Source organism: Sprattus sprattus (genome assembly GCF_963457725.1).
Source record: "Sprattus sprattus genome assembly, chromosome: 5".
Lineage (NCBI taxonomy): Eukaryota > Metazoa > Chordata > Actinopteri > Clupeiformes > Clupeidae > Sprattus > Sprattus sprattus.
This window is the reverse complement of record NC_137924.1, coordinates 13,368,176-13,391,643: the sequence shown is the minus strand read 5'-3', so window position 1 is coordinate 13,391,643 and position 23,468 is coordinate 13,368,176. Positions and strand designations below refer to the sequence as shown.

The 23,468-nt window shown below is 47.5% G+C and overlaps 1 protein-coding gene across 4 annotated transcripts in view; it reads right to left on the bottom strand.

The window, feature by feature from the left end:
* The window catches only part of grb14 (growth factor receptor-bound protein 14), a 44,521-nt gene that overhangs the window by 7,188 nt on the left and 13,865 nt on the right, over positions 1-23,468 (bottom strand). For 2 of the 4 annotated variants that reach the window (XM_080839285.1, XM_080839284.1), the window contains exons 4-9: positions 7,392-7,548; positions 5,326-5,447; positions 5,082-5,156; positions 4,638-4,775; positions 1,181-1,291; positions 1-71 (exon numbers count right to left, since the gene is read on the bottom strand). The exon at positions 1-71 is cut by the window's left edge and continues 25 nt beyond it. In XM_080839285.1, coding sequence (XP_080695411.1) covers positions 1-71; positions 1,181-1,291; positions 4,638-4,775; positions 5,082-5,156; positions 5,326-5,447; positions 7,392-7,548 — 674 coding nt within the window. Of the gene's footprint in view, positions 72-1,180; positions 1,292-4,637; positions 4,776-5,081; positions 5,157-5,325; positions 5,448-7,391; positions 7,549-8,116; positions 8,268-23,468 lie in introns of those variants that run through there. The other 2 variants (XM_080839287.1, XM_080839286.1) reach the window with 2 other exon arrangements.

Genomic DNA, 23,468 nt, shown 5'->3' with positions numbered 1-23,468 from the left:
CAGCAGGTTCGAGTCTGTTCGTCATCCGCACACAGCAGTTTCAGGTCCCGTGGCGAGTTTGACTTATTGGGCTGACAACAACAATAACAACAACAACAACAATCCAGTAAGAAAAAAACTGAAACGGAAATATCCTTACACTATTAAACTTGAAAGCACATCCATTATTATCAGTGAAAGTGAGACTGAATAGCTCTTTTACAAAGGGCATTGTTAAGTCTGTAACAATGCCCTTTGTATGGGGGTATTATTCGAACACAATGGAACTGCATTTACCACCCTTTTGGGGCGGCTGTGGGCACTGTGCAGACTCTTGTCTTATATGATAGAAAAATCATCTGCATATGCGTGGGCCATTATCTGCCATGTCACAACACCACCACCCCACCCCCCACCCCCCTCCAACACACACACACACACACACACACACACACACCCACACACCCGGCTCTCAAGCACGCTGTTCAGATCAGGCTGCAGGACTTTCCCCTGCACACTTCACCACCATCCCAAAGTTCCTTGCAGATAAGAGGGCAGACATAGAGCTCGATTAGAGCGGGGATTTACCTCCGACGCTTAACAATGGGGCTGAGATAACACGGAAGGTCAATTAGGTTTATTGCCACAATATTAAGTCTCTCTCTCTCTCTCTCTCTCTCTCTCTCTCTCTCTCTCTCTCTCTCTCTCTTCTCTCTCTCTTTGTAAGATGCACTAAGTCGCACTGCGCCAGGGACAGACGATCTTTTGCCATTCTGACAGGTATCTCAAAGCATGAGACAGAACCCGTTTGCTACGAAATGCGCTGAAACGACATGCATCACTGCTCGCTCCCTTGTGAGATTCTCGTCGTAGATAAGTGTGCTGCAAAGACATGACGCGACACACTCTTACAAACTTGAAGCACTTCTCTCAACACTAGCTTTAGTCTGCAGTTGCCTTGCCTCCCCACCGCAGCCTCCACTCGGACATGGGTCAGTTACTGGAAGCTTTGTGAAGAGGTGTTGTGATGTGAGTAACTTGCTTGAACCGAATTCATGCCGCCCTGGTGAATCGCTTCGAATGGGGCGGTTTGATAGTGAACATGAGTGCAAAAATGGTGATGATATGACGAGGACAAGCAGCAGAGGGCAAAATGTATACGCTGTGAAGGTGAGCAAGGGAGGGCAAACAGCTACCGTACCTTCACACAGAAGCCGTAGTCCGTGGGCGCTCCGTGGAGTTTGCGGTCGGACAGCAGCGTGTAGACGTCACTGTCGCTGAACTCGGCCATGAACTGAAGGTGCCGGGGCTCCTGGGAAAGAGGAGGAGAGAAAAGAGGGAGAGAAAAGAGTATAATTCACACTGTTTAGGACTAGTCACCACTTTTTTTGCAACAACACCCCATTCCTTCCCACACCACCCTCGCTGGAACCCCCTCCTCACGACCAACCCCCCTCACCACCACCACCCCAGCAGCACTTGTGATGCTCCATTTAACTGCTAATGCAATGAGGGCAGGGTGCTGCGCTCTCCGCCGCTGACCCCAGCACACACACATCCCCAGCCCAGCCCAGCAGGCGGCCTGCACGAGGGGGAGTGGTGCCGGGAATGGGGGTCGGAACGTAAACACGCCAGCAATGTCGAGCATCCAGAAGGCTGTGAAGACAGATGCCAGACAAATGAACGCTGTAATGTAATATAGATGGGGGGCGGCCGTACATGTGCGCGCGAAGCCCTCCCAAGCCTCAGAGGTCAACGCGTGAAAGAGAGAGAGAGAGCACGTCAAATAAGGCTTAGGAGCTTTCAGTGAAGAGGATTTGGGCCAGCGCAACAATGCAAGGGGCCATACCTCTGGGTTTTACTCAGGTTTTTTATACGGGCAATTAAAGCAAGTCAGTCATCTATCTTTGGAGGTTAAGGAGAAAAAAGAACTGCACACACACACACACATTTCACACCTACTCTCTCACTTACTCGCTTTCTCTCACACACATACACACACACAATCACAAGCACATACACAACATTATGAGAGACAAGTTATTTAAAAATGACAATAATACTTTTTATACCCTATTAAATGGACAAACTGTCCAACAAGCATTAAGCATTATTGAACACAAAACTTTGATAGTCTGTTTTTCATATACACAATTATTCTCTCTTGCATACCCCCTCCAATCATTATATGGTGTGAGACTGAGGGCTTGTCAGTGAGCTAGTGAGAGTGTATGCCTGTGAGGCATGATGCATGTGTGTGTGTGTGTGTGTGTGTGTGTGTGTGTGTGTGTGTGTTTTTGTGTGTGTGTGAGAGAGTGTATGCCTGGGAGGCATGATGTGTGTGTGTGTGTGTGTGTGTATGTGTGTGTGTGTGTCTGTGTGTATGTGTGTGTGTGTGTGTGTGTGTGTGTGTGTGTGTGTGTGTGTGTGTGTGTGTGTGTGTGTGTGTGTGTGTGTGTGTGTGTGAGAGAGAGAGTGTATGCCTGGAGGCATGGTGGACTTTGGTTTAGGTTGATAAAATGTGTAGGTTTGATAGTGTGTGAAAGAGAGTACGAGATTCGGTCCACTTACTGTGTATATTTCTGTGTGTGTGTCTGTGTGAGTGTGTGTGTGAGGAAGATAGATAGAGTATGATTGTGTACAAGTCTGATAGGTGTGTGTATGTGATGAGATTAAGATAATGTGTCAGGGGTCAAGTATGGCTTAGTGCTTACTTGGCCAACTATATAGAGGCATGCACACACTTGCATATACACACACATGCAAGCACACACACACATATACACATAGATACACATACACACACACACACACACACACACACACACACACACACACACACACACACACACACACATGCAGAAACACATGCAGACACACACAAACACACACACACAGACACACACATACAGACACACACACACACACACACACACAGACACACACACACACACACACACACATGCAGACACACACACACACACACACACACACGCACACACACACAGACACACACACACGCAGACACACACACACACACACACACGCAGACACACACACACACACACACACACACACACACACCCACACACACACACACACACACACACACACACACACACACACACACACACACACACACAGACACAGACACACACATTTAGTTCCAAAACGTCTTACCATAAAAAGGGGGAAGCTAGTGTTGGCACACCCTACGGTGGCCAGGGAAGGCCAATCTTGCCCTATCAATTACATTCCAGGTGTAATGTGTACATTCAGCACAAGGGATGCAGGCCAGGAGTATGTGTCGCAATGGCTAACAGGCCTGCCAGCGAGGCAGGGCGGGGGGGAAAAAAGCCATTTCCCAAGAAGACAAGCACAAGGCTGCTCTTTGTTCTGGCTCTGTGGCACCCTCTGCACCGCACCGCTCCCCATTCACACTGTACCACACAGGTATCCCAGGCTGCCTGTGGACTGACCGAGTTACACACACACACACACACACACACACACACACACACACACACACACACACACACACACACACACACACACACACACACACACACACACACACACACACACACACACACACACACACACACACACACACACACACACACTGTGCCACACAGGTATCCCAGGCTGCCTGTGGACTGACCGAGTTCCAAGCAGCGTTTTCCACTGAACAGAAGAGGGTCATAAACGAATGGGCCATAATATATAGAGATGGGACAGAGAGAGAGAGAGAGAGAGAGGAGGAGAGAACAAGAGAGATAGAGAGAGAGAGGAGGAGAGAACAAGAGAGATAGAGAGAGAGTCATTTCAGGTCTGACTCCTCCGACGAATTGAATTACCTATATTGACAGTCACACAGGCGGCCTGGTTGTGCGAGAAACAACAGCTCTTTTGTTTTTGCGAGCGAAAAGAGGGAGAGAGGGAGAGAGAGTGAAAAAAGAAGGGGCAGAGCCGGTTGGCACGGCGATGGGAAGGTATAAGCTTCACCTGTCAACAGTGTGAAGGTTTCAGTGGCTGGCATGGCAGCTGCCCTGCACTCAGATCCAGCTGAACCAGTTCCTCAGCACTGAGCGCCTAGGCCAAACACGGCCATCCGCACCCCACAGACCCTCACTGCCTGCCTGCCTGATGCACAGGCTCACCCGCGCTGCACCAGTGGAGCACATCTGAACAGGTTAGAAGAACTAGGCTTTGTAGTGCTGTGGTTCACACAACAACACCATGCCCAGAGACCTCCCGATTTGTTATTACAATATTTAATTGCTGCTCAAAATGTATTTTGGTATTTTAATTCTATTCAAGGATTAACTGTGTTTTGTCAAGTGCCATGGAAACATGGTGGCAACACCTACAAAAGGGACATACGTATATTATTTTTATGTGTATTATTTATATTATATCACATATTTTAGATATAAATGAAATATTACATTTTTGGTATTTTTTCATCTCAGTTTGTAGTTGAATAGAGAATAGTCTCTCAAAGAACACCTTGGAAAGCAATGCTTGTATATTCTTGACATCTTTACAAACTTTCACAAATACAACAACAAGGTCATATTTTGCCTATTTTGGACAAACAGAATTATTGAAGTTACTGTCCAGATCCACCTGTTTGTGTCAGTGCACTGTTGACCAACCTTGGAGGTGCCCTTGTTGGAGAAGTAGAGGCCCGACCTCCTGAGCACAAAGTAGAACTTCTTCCATGACTTCCTGCCCTGCTCTTTGGCGTGGAGGTACCCATGGATCTCCGGGCAAGTGCTTGAGTTTAAAAATGTCTGTGGAACAAGGACAGAGCAGTCTAGTCTCATCAGAACATGCTTGTTAATACAAGCCGCTCTTTGATATATGGTCTTTTATAAAACAATTGGGTTATATCGCGTTATTTAGCTTTTTCTGATTGGACAAGAGACGTTCCATGCTATAGGTTATTCGTCAACATACCAACAGTTACGGGACTTTTCACAGCTAATAATAAATCACTCCGCAATGAAATATTCGCGTTGATGATAACCGTTAATTCAAAATTCGTAATTAATACAAGTCGTACAGAGTGAGCATGAGAGATGCAGGAAAGTGAGTACCTGTATGAGCTGGGAGTGGTTCATGATCCCGTTGGTTTCACTAGATATAGACACCATGTGCTCTGGGAAAAAGTCCTGTTAATATGAGAATATTGATCACAACCAGCATTTCAGACCTTAACGCCATCTCAAGCTAAACTTGACTTTATACTTATGGGGTAACAGCTCAACTATTTGCAGCCTAGGAACTGGATCCTGTTCTCAGGAGCCTCTTTGCAAAAGTTTTCAACAGTAAAACGCTCACCAGAGGTTTCTTGAAAAATTCATATTTGGCATAGTTCTTCCTGAAGCACAGCCGGCTGTCCGAGTCCAGACCCCATCCAGACTGAACCTCCATCACTGCCTCGTGGTCTTCTATGGTTCTTTCTGGGAATGGAAGAAGAGGACAAATGCGCATATCAATCAAAAACAGGAGACCCATGCTGCAAGAGTTGCCTGACAGCTTTGCAGAGAGGCTTTCCGCGTAATCTAATGACTTAATCTGATCTTCCTTCTCAATGCTCTGCTCAAAGTGATTTTGAAATGAAGGGCAGAGGACAAAGAATACAGCACATAAAGGTCAAGCTGCTCGACTTCGTTGGCCTCTACAATCATAAAGCCATCTCTTGTTCCACCTGAGGGTCTCGGCTTAAGAGGTAGGGCTGGTGAATCACTGGCCTGTCCCAAGAACCGTGCTGCGCCTCATGGATTAACTATTTACCAGTTTTGGAAATGATTCTTCGTTAATGAGTAGCCCTCGATAGCCAAGCAAAGGCTAAATAAAGCAGAGCTGTGCAGTCGCTTTATCATTAAACATGAATCAAATTAATATTTCATTAATCAATGGTAGGCAGCTGGCTGCAGCTAATCATCTGGAACCGTGTACTGTAATTCAGGCCTAATTAAGTCCCATAGCATGGCCATAATCAATGATCACTGGCCAGCGGGAACAAATGGGGCTACACAATCGTATTACAGCAGCTCAAGTGGTGTTTATCTTTCCTTCCAAGCATTCTGTTTGGACAGGTCATAAATACAGTGTGCCATCATGACGTCAGCCACTTGGCACGCAGAGGTGGGGGGGGGGGGGGGGGGGATTGGCACACGCAGCGCACACGCAGAAAATACCGTGATGCACTGGAGGTGAGGCGCGACTATAAGGCCTGTTACAGGACGGATGAATAATGAAGAGGCTGCACAAGAAGCTCGCAATTACGGCACAGAGGAAGGAGCTTCCAGACGAGCACAGATGCATAATGCAGAGGCGGGTAAACTGGTCGCGCCGCCAGCTTCTCTCTCTACCAACAGCAACTTTTGAGGGTCAAGTCGCCACGGTACCATGTTTGCAATAGAAATGCTTGGTGCCTGCAGCCACTTGTATGGGAATAAAATAGAACTAATTGGCAACCCTGCCTTATTCTGAAATAAAAGTGTGAAACGCTCAGTATTGGCCGGTCAGTGAAGAATCACAAGAAACATCAAGACATCATCCCCTTGAAGCATTACTGCCACTTTAAGCAACACACATGCAGGTACTCTGCAACTTCATTTTACAGTCCTACCATTCACAGAACAATGGGGTGGGGTTTGAGGGGGACGGGAGGGGGGGCTTGTCCAAGAAGTTGTGCTGACTGACCCAGTGAAGTGGCTCGGGCCTGAACAAGGCCAGCAGCGGAATTTGGCGGAGAGAAACGCTGCAAGCAAGCTCGGCGCTTGAGTGAGAGAGAGAGAGATTAAGGACGGAACAGATGGGTGTATTATGCAATGGTGTGAAGAATGCTGCTGAGGAATATTCCTCTGTGGAGGGGAGGCTACACCAGTTCTACACTGGAGTCCCTGCTCGTTTAACCCCTTCCTCACCACCCTCCTTCTGCTCCCTCTCTGTAAGCTGAAGTGCAAACGTTAAGATCAGTCGAGCACAACAGGCAGGAGCGCTTTGTTGTGGGCTTAGCTGGCACAAAAGCACTGTTTCAGCTGCATGTTTGCAGAGTGTGTATTTGACCCTGGTAGAAACAAAACCAGGAGCAACTTTATTTGGGGGGGGGGTGGTAGGCTGTGGGCGGGGGGTTTGTTGTACTCCAGTTATGTTGTTAAAAGTGTTTGTGCTGGCAAATCATCCCCAATCTTGCAAAGGAGGGTGGTAAGGGAGTAATGAAAATGGCTGAGTGAAGCTGGTGAGTTTGGATCAGCGTTATTCTTTCCTTTTTCCTCTCTTCTCTCTTCTTTCCTTTTTCCTCTCTTCTCTCTTCTTTTCTTTTTTCTCTGTCACCAGTTGTAGGTTGTGTGTGTGTGTGTCACTCAATACAGAGCATCAGAAATAGCAACCCTTACCAATGCCCAGATGAGAGAGCTGCTCGAACAGTGTCCAGCTATGGTCGTCGATGTAATGGTTCTTCAGAACAAACAGCTGGCAGATGTCCCGGGCGGTGATGTCACTGGGCACCTCCACGGCTCGGCTGGTGTTGTCCTCATTGTACACTTTGATTACCTGCAATGACAAAATGGCAACCTGCATTTACAAATGAGGGGTATGGTAAAGGGCTGCACCCATAATTACTAAGTATTTTTTCAAAAGGCTTAATGCTGTATTCGCTACATTGCACTCGCACGCACTCATTGCGCACACACTCATTGTGTTGGAGTAGTGAACAGTGACTGTATAACTTGAGAGTATTTGGTTAAATTCTGGCTCAACAGTCAGCTGTACGATTCTGTTGCTCCCTTCAGTCTGTGATTCTGCAACCCGCAACCATAGCATCTGGTGATAGTAAAAACTAAAGCAGTCTCTGCCAGCGCTTCAGTTCAAAGTTATGAATGTGCCCCTTACACAAGCGCTACGAGAAAGACAGCACCGCTCCACACCTTGCATTAAACAAACTGCTAAAACAAACTGTCCACTCACAATGTAAGGCTAACAACACCAAATTCAGTCCATGTAATGTGTGTTACAGACATCTGCAAGTTATAATCATCCACAACCTCACAGCACAGAGCTACAACATGCCAGCAAAGCACAGAAATACTTCACACATAACGGAGAACAAGCGCAAACTTACCCCTCTGTTTGGAGCCAGGCACAACCGCGATTCGGGGCTAGCCCTGCAGCTTATATAGGGCTGTGTGCACAGCATTGTAAAAGGCAGCTCTTTTTATGGGTAACATAGAAAAATGCATCAGTCCAGACTCCCTCTCTTTCTCTCTTTCTCTCTCACACTCACGCTCTCACTCGCTTTAGTTCTCTCTCCCTCAGCCAGCTGGTAAGCGGTGACCCCCCCCCCACACGCCCTCTCTCTCCGTCGCTCTTTCTCTCTCACTCTCTCTCTCCCTCTTTCTCCCTCTCCCTCTCTGTCGCTCTGCAGCAGAGGAGATGAAATGAGGTAATTAGAAAAGCCTGCCTCCGAGCTTCAGCGTTTTCCTGACTCCACAGATATATGTCACCAGGGCTCTGCCCAATCACCTGCCACCTCTCTCTCTCTCTCTCTCTCTCTCTCTCTCTGTTTCTCTCTCTCTCTCTACCTCTCTCTGTGTTTCTCTCTCTCTCTACCTCTCTCTCCCTCTCTCTCTCTCGCTTGTTCAGTTTCTTTCTCTTCCCCTCCCGCAACAAAAAAAGTAAAATGAGCCTTGGCTCAAGGCTTGCCTCCACTTCACTCTACTCCACACACACACACACAAACCTACACACACACACACACAAACCTACACAAACACACACACACACACACACACACCGGGAGGAGAAAAGGGATCCTGGCTCCACCTACCTATTCACACAGCCATGACAGGCAGAGCAGGCAGAAGAAAGCCCTGTGTGACTCCTAAAGCAATTACAAAGGTGCTGGTTAAATGTAATAGAGGTTTGGGTCAGCCCTTGTCTAAAGTGGAGGTTAGAGGGGGTGGGGAGGGGAGTGGTGTGTGTGTGCCCCTGAGTGCCTCTGTATGTGTGTGTGTTTGTGTGTGTGTGTGTGTGTGTGTGCCCCTGAGTGCCTCTGTATGTGTGTGTGTGTTTGTGTGTATATATATGTGTGTTTGTGTGTGTGTGTGTGTGTTTGTGTGTGTGTGTGTGTGTGTGTGTGTGTGTGTGAGTGTGTGCGTGCGTGCATCAGTGTGTGTGTGTGTGTGTGTGTGTGTGTGTACAGACTAGCACAGTAAAGATCAGCCGGCTGCCACACTCTTTGTGCCTCAGTCTTGCTTTAAGGCGGATCGGTAGGGCAGGACGAGCCGGCCCTCTTTTGTCGGGGGAGGTTGGGGGGGGGGGGGGGGGGGGGGCTGAAAGGAGGTCATGGCTCTGAAGCTAGGCTGGGGTTAGCACCCTTCAGGAGCCAGCAACGAATGGGAGCCTCCAGCTATGACATCATCCCCAAATGAGGTAAACGATCTGCTGTTTAATCAGTCGGTGTAGAGAGGACAGACAGAGAATGAGAAAGAAAAGAGAGGGAAAGAGAGAGAGAGGAGAAGGAAGGGAGAAAGGGAGAGAGAGGGAGAGAGAGAAACTGATGGAAAGACAAGGAAAGATAGACAGTGAGAGAGAGAAAGAGAGAGAGAAAGAAAGAGAGCCAGGGTGAGAGATAACAGAGAGAATAGGGAAGCAATGCTTGCAGCTTGTGCAAGGGACCCAACAAAAGCCAAAGGACTGGTTTACTGGAAGCCTGTTAATAGGAAACTCCCCTGCAGTAGCTGCCTGCACCTGATATAGACACAACAAAGATAACGAAGACTCCAATCAGGTGCTAACGATTTCCCCAATATACAGCACACCAGAGAAGGCACACCAAACAAACGCCTCAGCAGAAAATGTTGACACTTTGTTGTCTTTATAGTCGACTAAAAACATTCATCTTGGTTCCAGTTCTGCAGAGTTATTACAAAAACAAAAAAAGGCTGCGAAGCATTCCCTCAGTCTAGGCAGGCTTCCAGCTGTGCCCTTTCAAGGAAGCGTCTTTCTGAGAACTGGCCGTAGCAAATTTGAGGAGGGTTGAGCTTTGTGATTTTTTCACAGACGTTGTCACGAGGTGAAAGAGAAGCTTTTAATAGAGTACGGTCAGAATGGGTTGACGTAAAAAGAAAAAACATAGATCTTCGCTGTGACATCTGTTCGTTTGGTAGATGTTTTTATCGTAACACAGAGGTTATGTTTTTGGCCGGTTTCACTTTGAATCGGTTGGTTCCATCCCACTGTCAGGCTCTAGCCTTGCGAGACAGAGGAAGATGCTAAACCCCGAAACTCATTTCAGAGCATTTCTATATTTCATGAGCGTTTGTTCAGAGGCGGAAAACGGCTGGCGACGCGGATGCTGGCGGACGCTAGGACACACCTTGGCACCGTGTCGCTGTGTGTGTGTGTGTGTGTGAGGGTCAGAGGGAGGGAGTATCAATGCCCACCCACAAGGGCCCTCAGTAACCGCAGCGGCCATCCGATGTGTGGGAGTCATCCTCTCCCCCGCACGGCCCGCCCGGGCATCTGTGCTCCTGTTCCTGTCTGTCCTGCCGCCACTGTCGCCTCTGACAAATATTTGATTAGCCCTCTTAAAAAACACATCCGAAGCAAGAGACAGACAGACAGAGAGAGAGAGAGAGAGAGAGAGACAGAGAGAGAGAGAGAGAGAGAGAGACAGAGAGAGAGAGAGAGGGCAGCCTAGCTCTCTGTTTGGTCTCACGTGGAGAAACTGTGTGTTGAATCCTAAGGACAGACTTCAAACATTCAGATGGAGGTGTGTGTGTGTGTGTGTGTGTGTGTGTGTGTGTGTGTGTGTGTGTGTGTGTGTGTGTGTGTGTGAGAGAGAGAGAGAGAGAAAGGGGGGGCCCCTTTAAAAGACGCAGCAGAGAACCATACCCTGCCGTGGCACTGTACACAGACCTCATCTATAATCACAGACCTCTCCTTGCAAACGGGTTACATAACACAGCAGATGAGGATGAATACGCCTTTCATCTCCCCCCTGCGTCACTCCGTCTATTATGATGACAGGCAGCCACATTTGGGTCAAAATCCGCAGGGGGGCATACATTGTACAGTATTCCCCCTCTGTGCAAAACTCACATGTTGCTGTAAAAAAAATCCAGTCACCTCTGTAAGCTTGTCTTTGTTACGGTGCCTGACAGTGCATACGGGTCATTCACACAACACACCTCAGCACTAACCAGCTGCTGCGAAAGTTAGCGCTAACTAGCTGCTGCGGATGCTAGCGCTAACTAGCTGCTGCGGAAGCTGCACAGAAGCCACACGGCGCCCTTACACACTCAAAGTGTGAACATACAGGCATTAAGACACTTTCAGGTAAAGCGGGGGCCGCAGATTGTATTTTTCCACAGGATTGACAGTGCAAATCCGTGGCGCTGGCAGTCGGAGAAGGGGGGAAAAAAAGACATATACTGCCCAGATAAATGACTGCATTGGGCTGGTAGTTTGTTACATTAGTGAGCACAATGCCCTACATTCATCAGGTGGGCCAGCTCTATGTGCTAGCTTTTATTTCAACAGCCCACAACTCCCCCTCTGTCTGCTGTGCCTCCTGCCCTGCCTGTTAATGCCACTCTGTACAGTCACTTCCATTAGGCTTCACACTGGGAAATGCCAGCTCATAAGGACACTGATTTTAGTTTTTGGGGTGGTTGGAGGGGGGGGGGGGGGGGGGTGTTCGGTGAGGAATGTTGATGGGGTGGACAGTAGAAGTTACAGTGCTGGCCAACCTCGCTGAGCACATGTCAATGATTTTGTTGTTGGCGTAGAGCTCTCTCTTCCAGATATGACTTCTGTCGTTTTGACAGAGGATGAGTTTTTTTTTTTTTTAATATGAGAAGTCTTGGGGGAGTTAGCGGGACCAGCCGTGAACTATGCACCAGGGATGACTGTGACCTACAGTCTCTCTGTTTATGGAGAGGAGGAAGGCATGATCAACATTAGCAAATATTTAAACTCCCTTTCAGGATCTATCCTGTACAAGGAGGAAATGCAGGGAAATGAAAGCCTTAAAAGCATGACCTACATACAGTGGGTGTGAGTGTGTGTGTGTGACTGTATGTGTGTGTGTGTGAGAGTGTGTATGTGTGTGTGTTTGTGTGTGTGTGTGTGTGTGTGTTTCATAAGTGTATGCGTGCATATTTGAGTTGGTGTTATGTGCACATACACCTATGAATACACATAAATATACAGACACACTCTCCCCATGTTTCCATGCGTACACTATGGCTACTATACTATTAGCTTCTTTTAAAGACATTTATGTCAAGGACACGGCAAAGACCGGCTTCGCAATTAGTCTGCGATGGTTTCACCTTGACCTCTTACTCCCGCAGCTGCAGCTGTATCTGCAAGTGCCACAGCCAACGGCCTCGGCCTTCTCTGTGTGTGTGCATGTCTGTGTTTTTGTGTGTGTGTAAGTGTGTATGCGTGCGTGTGTGTGTGTGTGTATGTGTGTTTGTAAGTGTGTGTGTGTGTGTGTGTGTGTGAGTGTGTGTGTGTTTGTGTTGTGACCAGCCCAGATCCACCACCACATCCCACACCCCACGCCCTCTCCCTCTCTCCCTCCTGCCTCTGCCGAGCCCTGGTGTTCTAGCAACCAGCAGCCCAGGAGCCCCAAGCCACAAAGCCCATCGAGCTTAGTCTCCAGCTCCCCTGCCTGGACTGCTGAGCCATGCAGGCCTCGTTCCGGAGCAAAGTTAGTACTCCTCTGCCTCTTGATCAACTACAGCTCCATCTCTGGCTGCAAAAGTAACCCCCAATACCAGTTCTGAGTCTGGCCGTGAACACGAGCACACACAAAGAAATGTGACAAACTCCTCAGTAATGATGACTTTTCTGTCAACTGCGAGATTACAATGGCTTAACAAAAGACGGCAGTGTTGCGTATGACCTTTGCCAGGCACCCAATCAAATGTCATTTCTACCATATTTCACTGGCTTAAGAGCCCAATGAGTCTGTTTTTTTTCTCCCATAAGCTGTCAGATGGCTGCTAACCTCCACAGGCACTGTATTGTTTTGCTGATAGCAGCCTGGTATTAGACTGTCTGTTTTAATAATGTGTCTTTTGGCGGAGACAGCGCAGCGGAGTCCTCAAACCTGCTGACACAGGATAAGAAAATTGAGTCACTGTATTTCTGTCCTTCAGGTTTCCAATCGTTGTGGACAAATGCACACTACAAGGAGGAAAAAAATTACTTTCGCACAGTTTTCTTCCGAAATATTATAAAGAGCACTACACACCAATCCCACACTCCACAGTCACTGCGATCAGTTGCTATCATTTTGACTTGAGGTGGGATAAATGTACAAAGTTCAATAACCTTACATGGCGATTAGGAAATCTGGCTTCCACTGTTTATAAAACTGTTTTGTGCAGAGCTGTACCTACGGGAGAACATTTTCTGTAGCTTTTAATCACAAAAAATTCTTCCCAATTAATTCACTCAACAGCTTAAGTTGTAGCGCAGCGCGGACCCCAGCATGTCACCTCAGGAGCCTTTTTTCCATGATGAAATTCAGTCCTGAGCCTTAATCGCTAGCATGCAATTACGCTACAGACTGCACAACACCGTCAAACAAACAGAACCGAGCAGAACAGAAAATAAGGATTGAGAACAACAAAAAAGATGACATTTCTTACCCGCTTTTGAAGACAGAGAGGGGTAATGGTCGGCAAAGTGACTCTTCTTGCATTAAAGTTCATGCTCTCAGCTCTTCCATAAACCTAACCTTCGGCAACAATGTCCACTTGCACAAAAGACAATCGCTTCCCAGTCACGGTGAGATACTTCTGCTGCCTGATATCATGTGTACACTGCAGTCATGTACTGAACACAACAGAAGCGATAGACTCAAACACAGACAGGTCATTTGCTCAACACACAAACTCCTCCTTTGTCCTTGGCAACTCAAAATGTTTTTTTTTTTTTTTCCCAAAAGAAAACCACTTCATTCTAATAAAAAACCCTGATAAAATAGCTCAACTCAGGGGTAAAGTTAGAACAGTGAAGGTCATTGGGATATTTTTTTTTCTTCTAGTAGAAACATGAATCTTTTTCACAGTGGAAACAGGGCTGATGTTGGGAACCTATTTTGTGCCATCCTGATATGAAGCATACAGGCCTGTCTGACGATGAGAGGTGATATATAGGTTTCTCTTTGTGTTGCTATGGCATTAAAGCTCTGCTGGACACTCTGAGTCTGCCATTAAACCCTTTGGGGGACTGGCATTTTTAGGGCACACACTTCTAAACTGTCCCTAGAGTACACCACAGCAAAATACAGCCTTATCCAACTAGTATCATATCTTATCACTACTGAGAAGCAGAAACATTTCCACAGATTGTTTCCATATTTTGTTATTGTATGAACACTGGAGAACGCAATTGAGAACAAATGTTATGTTTTTGTTGTTCGGAAAAATTGAACTCGGGAGTTTAGAACTGACAAATCCAATTGATGATGCCTTGATAATTCAACATCTGTCAGGGCGAACCAAAAAAGGGAGTAAAGATGTGCTTCGACAAAACAAAACTGCTTTTCAAAGAATAATGGGCTTATTGGGCAGCTCCAGACACTGGGGGGGGGGAGGGGCGTGGAGGGTTGGGAAAAACTCTCTGTGTGAATCAGGAAGTTGAAAATAGCTCTGCGCAGCGAGTGGTTCCCACACAGCCACTGTTGCAGCAGCGAGTCCTCCCAAACATCTGCCTTTGTGCGCGCACTGAAAGGAGAGGCCTCGTAAAAAACCAGAGGACAATGTGCCGCAGATCTGCGCATCCTGGCAGAGGAGTCAGTCCGATGCCAGACCAGACTCTCACACCCTCTGAACACACACACACACACCTAGACACACACACACACCCACACACACACACAGACACACACACACACACACACACACGCACACACACACACACACACACACCTAGACACACACACACACACACACACACACACACACCCGCACACACACACACACACACACACCCGCACACACACACACACACACACACACACACACACACACACACACACACACACACACACACACACACACAGACACACACACACCCGCACACACACACCCGCACACACACACTCTCTCGCACTCACACCAGCAGCAAACACCCACTCACCGCAGAGGCTTTCAAGAGCCCTATTTATGTTATTTGTCTCAGATGATGTGACTTGTGTTTGTTTCAATCTCTGAGAAAGGTAACAGTTAAAAGGTTACAGTTGAAAGGATTTGTATATAATACCGCAGGGTAACACGTGCAATTGCTTTTGAGAATTTATAGGAGATGCAAGGAAAGAACAGGTCAACTGATGCTGAATAAGCTCGTAGATATTACAGTAAAGCCCTGCCTTCTTTTTTCTGTTGAAAAGCGTGCAACACTCAACTACAACAACAGGTCAATGCTGAGGGAAAGCAAGAACTACATCCATGAGACAACACACGTTGCACTAAAGGGCAATGTTTTCTTTGTTTTCCCTACTCCAATTGAACTAGCAAAAGAGCTTGATTATCTTCACAGTCTTCTCCACAGTGACAAACTGGTAATGCAGACACATGTTCAAAAGCCTTGGTGATACTTACAAGGACAGGAAATATAAAGGACATTGATACATTTATGAAACATAAAGGTACAAGAGGCTTCAGCATAGCAAGGTTTCTGCAGAAACAAAACATCTCAGACATTCGGCTACCATTAGCTTTGCCTGAAGCTGTTTCATAACATTCACTGAGAAGGTTCCAAAGTTTCCAATTTTTTTCAGACGCATTTATTATAAAAAAAGAATAATAGGTGTGATAATTGCCATCCGTGGATGAGCTGCAAGCTACCACACCACACCACAAAAAACTGACGTTGATCCATTTATTTCACCTTCAACTACTGATGCCTAGGAGGGAAAGATCTGGATTTATTGAAGATTTTCTGTACATATTTCTGTGCCTTTTTGTTAGTTAGATACCAGGTCTGAGGTCTGGGCATGCCTGAATAAAGCTATCTTTTTGCTACAGAAACACAGCAAGTCTTGATGTGTAAGGAATGAGCTGTTTTTTCAGTGCACCGTTTGCGATAAGACGTGCTGTACATGCAAGTAAGTATCTGCTGGTTTCTAATGACTGGTGATGTCTACAGAGTTTAAGGAGTTACGTTATCTGATCTGACAGTCATGTAAGAAAGTCGCAGTACAGCAAGCGTATACAACACACCAAGCATATCCCAGGCCTGTGTGAAACATACAGAATGAAGACATAAATAGTTAGTGTATATCTTTAGACTTTGGGCTCCTTCCAGCATGTAAACCACAGGGACAACGTGTGAGGAAAGGCTCTTTCTTCCTAGCCTCTCTCTCTCTCTCGCTCTCTCTCTCTTTCTCTCTCTCTCTCTCTTTTTCTCCACACATTTCCTGCAGTAGTTCTCACTTATTCCTTTCATTTATTATTCTTTTCATTTGCAGTGCTCTCATCAAGGAGAGCTCCAGTCAGGGTAGTGGCATCAAGATGGTGGGCTCGGGGCCCCTCCAGCGCCTCCCACACACACACACACACACACCTCCACACACAGCAAGGCCCCCGCCGTGCTCCATCGTGACTGCCTGCTGCAGGAGAGGCAGGGTTGAGGCCTGGGCACCGGGCCTGAGAAGGCTCCCTCCCACCCCCACCCCCACCCCCACCCCCACCCCCCATCCTCTACCCACCCCCTTCCCCTGTCAGCACCAAGCAGACCAACAGCTGACAGAATACTGACTCAAATCTGCTCGCAACAATAAGAAGGGTTGCGCCACATGGTGCTCGGTCTACTGCCTGGCAGCAACCATGGCCATGCGGTTCTACCTCGGTGCTGAGATAGAGAGAGAGAGAAATAATGAGCCTGGGAAGGATACAGAGAGAGAGAGAGAGAGAGAGAGAGAGAGAAAGAGAGACTGAGCCTGGGAAGGACAGAGAGGGAGAGAGAGAGAGAGATGGAAAGAGAGGGAGAGAGAGAGAGAGAGAGAGAGAGAGCAAATGAGCCTGGGAAGGACACAGAGAGGGAGAGAGAGAGAGACGGAAAGAGAGAGAGAGAGAGAGTGAGCCTGGTATGGACACAGAGAGGGAGAGAGAGAGGGAAAGAGAGAAGGACAGAAAGAAAGGGAAAGACAGAGAGGGAGAAAAGGCCCACAGGCGTCTATCTGGGGTCCGGACACATCGTCTGGTGAGACCAACAGACAAGCAGACGCTAGCAGTTATCAGAGAGAGCGAAAAATTAATTTGAAATAATGGAGCTGAATTGATAAGAGAGTCTCCAGATCTTTCACAACAGGGGCCGGAGCCAGACGCACTGTCCTTGACCGCGAGGAGGGAGGGCTGGTCCAGCGGAGACCCCCCACACAGGCCATGCCAGACCAGCGGCAACAAAAGACACAAATATACACTAGCCCCACAAGTCTGCAATGGTAATACACACATACACACACACACACACACACACACACATACTCTCTCTCTCTCTTTCTCTCACACACAACACACACACACACACACACACACACACACACACACACACACACACACACACACACACATACTTTCTCTCTCTCACACACACACACACACACACACACACACACACACACACACACACACACACACAACACACACACACACACACACATACTCTCTCTCTCTCTCTCACACACACACACACAAAAACACACACACACATACACACACATTTACACTCTCTCTCACAGACACACACACATACTCTCTCTCTCACACACACACATACACACACACACACACATTCCCAAAGACAGATACCTACATGAACACACATACAAAAAAATCGAATCTGTTTTTAATTTGTCCATACACTTTTTTTCGTAATGAGCAAAGCAGCAGCATAAAGGACACTTGCTGTAGTTTAGCCCCTTGTACTGTTAACACTTCTGCCTCAAATTTTGTCCAAATTGCTTTATCCTGTTTTGACTTTTTTCAGGCATTCAGAGGGCAACACACAACAAACTACATGAGAGGGATTAAACATGAACAACAACTTCCCTGAGAAGCATAAGAAGAAAGCGCAGCAATGCCAACAACAACAACAAACACCTCAGCTAGCATTGCCTGGTGAGCTAATCCGCTCTAAAACACTTAGAGAAATGCTGTGCTTCCAAAACTAGGCCATACCCTAATAAACGCAAAGGACAGAGAGAGAGACGGCATAGATTGCGAAGGGCGACAATTATGAGATCATCTATCGTGTGTGTGTGTGTGTGTGTGTGTGTGTGTGTGTGTGTGTGCGTGAGAGAATATGTGTGTGTGTGTGTGTGTGTGTGTGTGTGTGTGTGTGTGTGTGTGTGTGTGTGTGTGCGTGTGGTGTGTGTGTGTGTGTGTGTGTGTGTGTGTGTGTGTGTGTGTGTGTGTGTGTGTGTGTGTGTGTGTGTGTGTGTGTGTGTGTGTGTGTGTGTGTGCTGTGTGTGTGTGAGAGAGAGGTAGAAGTCCCCCGTGCTGGATCAGTGATAGCCTTGCACCGGCGCAGACATTCCTGATGAGTCAGACGGCTGGCTGAACCGAACACCGGCCCTGTCTGAGAGCCGGCTGGCCAGTCTGCGGTGTGTACGCACACACACACGCACACACACGCACACACACACACACTTGCACACACACACACACATACACACACACAGAAAGACAGAGAGAGATGTGCTCTGCTACTCTGGCCCTTTGGCTGTCTCTGTGTGTTCCGTGCGAAGGTCCCCTGGCTGGGAGACACACATGCAGTCTACCAAAGTGCACCAAGTGTCTGAGGGTTTATCAGAGGCTGTCAGATGTCTGTTGCTTTTACTGTCTTTTCGCAGGGTCAGAGTGGCAGGGAGGGACTGATCTTTTCTTTGAGGCATTTTGTGAGTGTACTTTCACAATCAAGGGCAGCCATGGTTTAGATTAAGCCTACTTGATTACAGTTAAATAATGTACTTATATATGATACTTAAAGTCACTAACACCATGGCTATGTGGGGGTTTCTTGATTCAGTACACTGTGTACACTGTGAACTAAAGATGAGTTTTACATGGCTGGACATTATGAATGTGGCATTTGCCACTGAGGATTGGAATGGGCGCAGCTACGTGAGTTAAGTGCCATTTCCACTGGGCTTTGCATGCGAGGGAAGGCAGCAGCCAAAGGCTTTGTGTGGTAGGCACACGCCGGTGGAAGGTTCCGGGAGCAAAGGGATCTGACTTCAGGTCATGCTCCAAAGTGCACTAGTATTCTATTTCACAAGGTAGTCACATAAGTGCCTGTGATATGGGACACAGAGGCAGAGAGAGAGGGAGGGAGAGAGAGGGGGAGAGAGAGGGAGGTAGGAAAAGAAATGGAAAGAACTAACACTGATTCACTTCTTCCATGTCTTACAATGAACATCAACTCATGCGAGTCGGGTAATCACCTTTCTGGCGCAACATGTTTTGGCAAACTGAAATTTGACAAGAACATGAAGAAAATCGGACCACAAATTTTTCGGGTTGTCCTTAAATGGCTAATTTAGTGTCCATAAAGAGATAGCTATAACACGAGGAGACAAGATAAGACTTGGGTTAAAACCAAGCTCTGTTTCCTTGAAATATTGCAGCCTGTTCCACCTCTGTTCCAAGCAGGATGGATAACCTTCAGTCCTTGAACTGCAGTGGAACATGCTGAAATCCAGTGCTCACAATCAGCATAAAACATAATCTTTAGCAGTAGGCATGCACACTTACACTTTATCTGTACATGTGTGTATGTGTGTGTGTGTGCAATTCATATCATTTCTTTCTGTATCTGTTCTATATGAACTTTCATTTATTATTCTTTTCATTTGCAGTGCTCTCATCAGAAGAGCTCCAGTCAGGGTAGCGGCATCAAGATGGCGGGCTCTCTACTATGTCTGCATATCCATTGGTCTATCTGTCTCTATGCCGCCGTTCTGTGTTTTCTATTTGTTTCATCAATTTCTCTCTTAATGTCTCTCAGCTGTTTAACTGCAGTAGGCTCCATCCTCTTGAAACAGAGGGGGTAGAGATGCAGCTGGAGCTTATAAAACAGCTTTAAATGACTTGCACTGTTTCCCTCATTAGGCACTGTGTCATGTTCAGTCTGCTCACAGTGAGAACCACACTTCTCTATTCATGAAGTCTCTTTAAAAGGCCATCAATTCTTCATGAGTAATGCCCTTCTCCGATCGCTGCTTTGGCGAAAATAAGACATCAAGCCATCTCCATCCGTGCGTTCCCATAGTTAACCGTACCACTCTGACCATCCAAGCAGACTGCCTCGACTGGCTTTCATGAATAATGTGGTGGTAATATGGGCCATATTTTTATAAAGGAGGAGGGGGGGATCCATCAAGTTGGATTCTGACAGATTTATTGGAGTGTGAAAGAGGATCACAAGCACGGCTGGGGAACAGTGCAAGGGCTTACGTGTGAATCACAGGGGCTGGGGTGCGCAGGGAGACACTGAGGGGCCTGCGGCAATCATGACTCGGCTCTTTTATCATGCAAATGTTCCATGACACTGCAAACGTCGGGTTTGGCCGAGGGAGTGGGGTGGTGGGGGCGGTGGGGGTGCAGCACTTGGCGCTTTCTCACGGCCAAAATAGCCCTGAAAAGCCGGTATAAAACAATGCTGTGTCAATGGGACCTGGCCCTTCAGGCAACTTATAATCAAATACTGAGCCTCGGTCTAAGCCACACAGCCCATGGAAAAAACAAACACTAGGGCCACTCACTCAAACTGATCAGTGCATCTGCTGCAGGATAATACAGGAGGATAAACTACAGGACAATTGGTGGTCTGAACTGAAATGTACTATAAGATCTATGGTGATCCAAAGTAGTTGGTTTTAGGGTTGATTATTTGTCTGGATGGTGATGCCATACTTAGAGGGCACTGTTACCTGTCCTGTGCTCTCACACACGCTCACACACACACACACACACACACACACACACACACACACAGACACACACACACCTAAGCAGTCACCATCTCCTGGGTTCATGCCAAGTAGCTATACTCCTCACTCTGGAAGAGGCACTGTGTGACAGCTTTCTCACTGATACCCTTGACACCTTTCCCCACTTTCCAAAAAGAACCCCATTCAATTCCTGTCGAATGTATCAATTATAACTGCGCACAAAATCACCCTGACGCCCTTACACCCAATCGATGCCCCTTACGCCAGTAGTCTTTTTCTCTGTTACGGACAGCTCCAAATCAGGATTGGCAAGCGGCGCGAGTCGCCTGTCTGTCACTCTGCAGTGACCCTGCTCCTCACGGACAAGAGAGAGGCTTCGTAACAAAGGCAGGCCCGAGGGGAGCGCAGAGGCTTCGGGGAGTCCCCATGATACAGCACTTTCAGTCCTCTCAGCCAGCCTGTTCCTCCATTGAGAGTGAGTGGGAGAACGAGAGAGAGAGAGAGGGCTCGGGGGGTGGTGTGGTGTGGTGTGGTGTGCGGTGGGGTGGTGTGGGGATGATGTCATCTCTTTCTGGAGCGCCCGCAATGGACTGGATCTTGACCCCGGTGACTCGGCGGAGCACCGACGGTCAAACAGCTGGTCACTCTGACATATTCCCCCATTGTCCCCTCCATTGTTGCCTTTCAAAGGGTGCAGAGAAAGGCTGTCAGCACAGAGGGCAAACACAGCGCTCATCAGGCGGCTGGGGTAAAGACCACATTGAGACAGGCTAACAAGGAGACGCGCAATGAAGGGGGTTTTATATTATTTTTCGGGATGGGGTGGGGGGTCACCAAGGTGCCTCTGTACCCCCTTAAGTATGGAACCCTCCAACCATCCCAAAAACAATGCCAAATCCATGCTAATCCGCAGGCCTTTTTAGAACAATGCACGACAGGCATTAGCGGATTAAAATCACTCCCTAAAGTACCAATGTGAAACCCAGGTCAAGCATGGAGGGGAGTCAGGTAACAAGTGCTCATTTGTGACTAGAAAGAAATCGTGAAGACCCATTCAGAGAAAAAGATAATCAAGCTCAATGAAAAAGAAGAAGGAAAACGAAAGACACCTGATCAGACTATACAACAAGGACTAAATAATCTTATTAGCCATAGGCCACTAAATCACACAATCACTGCCTCTTGTTCACAGCTAGGTTGAGAGAGAGAGAGAGATAGAGAGAGTGATAAATACATTCATTACAGGGGAGAGAGAGAGAGTGATAAATACATTCATTACAGAGCTGAATGTGGGATAATGCTGCTGATATTTTTTCTGCTTAGCCGTGAGCTCTATAATTTCCAGAAATGAGTCAGGACTGTGAGCTGGCCTTTTCAGAGCCGCAGACGTGGAGTGATTGTAATTAGCACCCTCGCAGTGAGCGGCTGGCACCCCAGCCAATGGCCAAACCGTGTCAGTCGCCCGACTCAACAGCCGAGGGGCGGGACGCCGTCCCGCGACACAACTTTGTCAGGCGGTCGTGCCATTTCCTTTTTGTCTTCAGTTTTCAGCAGAGTGCAACTGTAATTGCTGGCGGCCTCGGTGTGAGCGGAGGCCACTCATTTCGGCAACGCGCACCACGCACCACGCACCACGCAGGCCCTCTAATGGCCACGGACAGAACCCTTCAACTCAAAATGCAGGGCTTTTATTAACACTTCCAGATAACGGCCTCCTTTAACTGTCACGGCTAAATTGTGATATTAGACCACTCTAGTAATCAGATTTCAGCTGATAAAAAACATGAATCACAGCTCCCGGATCACGTGGTTAGCAGTCTGGCTTGAGAGAAGGCCGTATTAGTGGTTATATAAGCGGGCACTAAAGAGTTATTGGCTGCTTGTGCGGCGGAGGCAGCCCTGGTAGAATTGGTGCTCTGCTAAGGAGTGAAACCTGATCCAGAGGCAGTGATCCTCACCCTACACCCTACACACCCTACCCACTCCCACCCCCAACCGGCCTCCTATCTCCACCTCACGCCGTTCTAGCGCAGGGGTGTCTGATAAAAACGCCCTGTTGTGCACAGCCTGAGCACCTCGCCTCGGCATGGCCACCGAGCATGCAACACTACACCTCCAGATCACAGCAGAGAGGAGAGCGAGAAGAAGGCTTGAGTGTGTGTGTGTGTGTGTGTGTGTGTGTTTTCTGTCACTCTCATTCTGAGTTTTGCCTCTTACTGTCCAAATTAGCATTCTTATCCTGCCTAAATGAAGAGGTCTGTGAAAAAGCAACACTGTTAAACATTTCCTGTGAAAAGTACAGGGAGGTACTGGTATCTATTGGCCAGTAACATAGTGTAGTTCTTTCCCAGTACTTTAACAGCATAGTATTCACAGTAAGAAGAAGCCTGCCGGGCGGCACCTGACACTTTTGGTGATTTTACTGGTATTTGCTGGTAAAACTTAAATAACCACAGCCAGCATATTTTCAATTTTCATTTAAATATTGGTACATTAA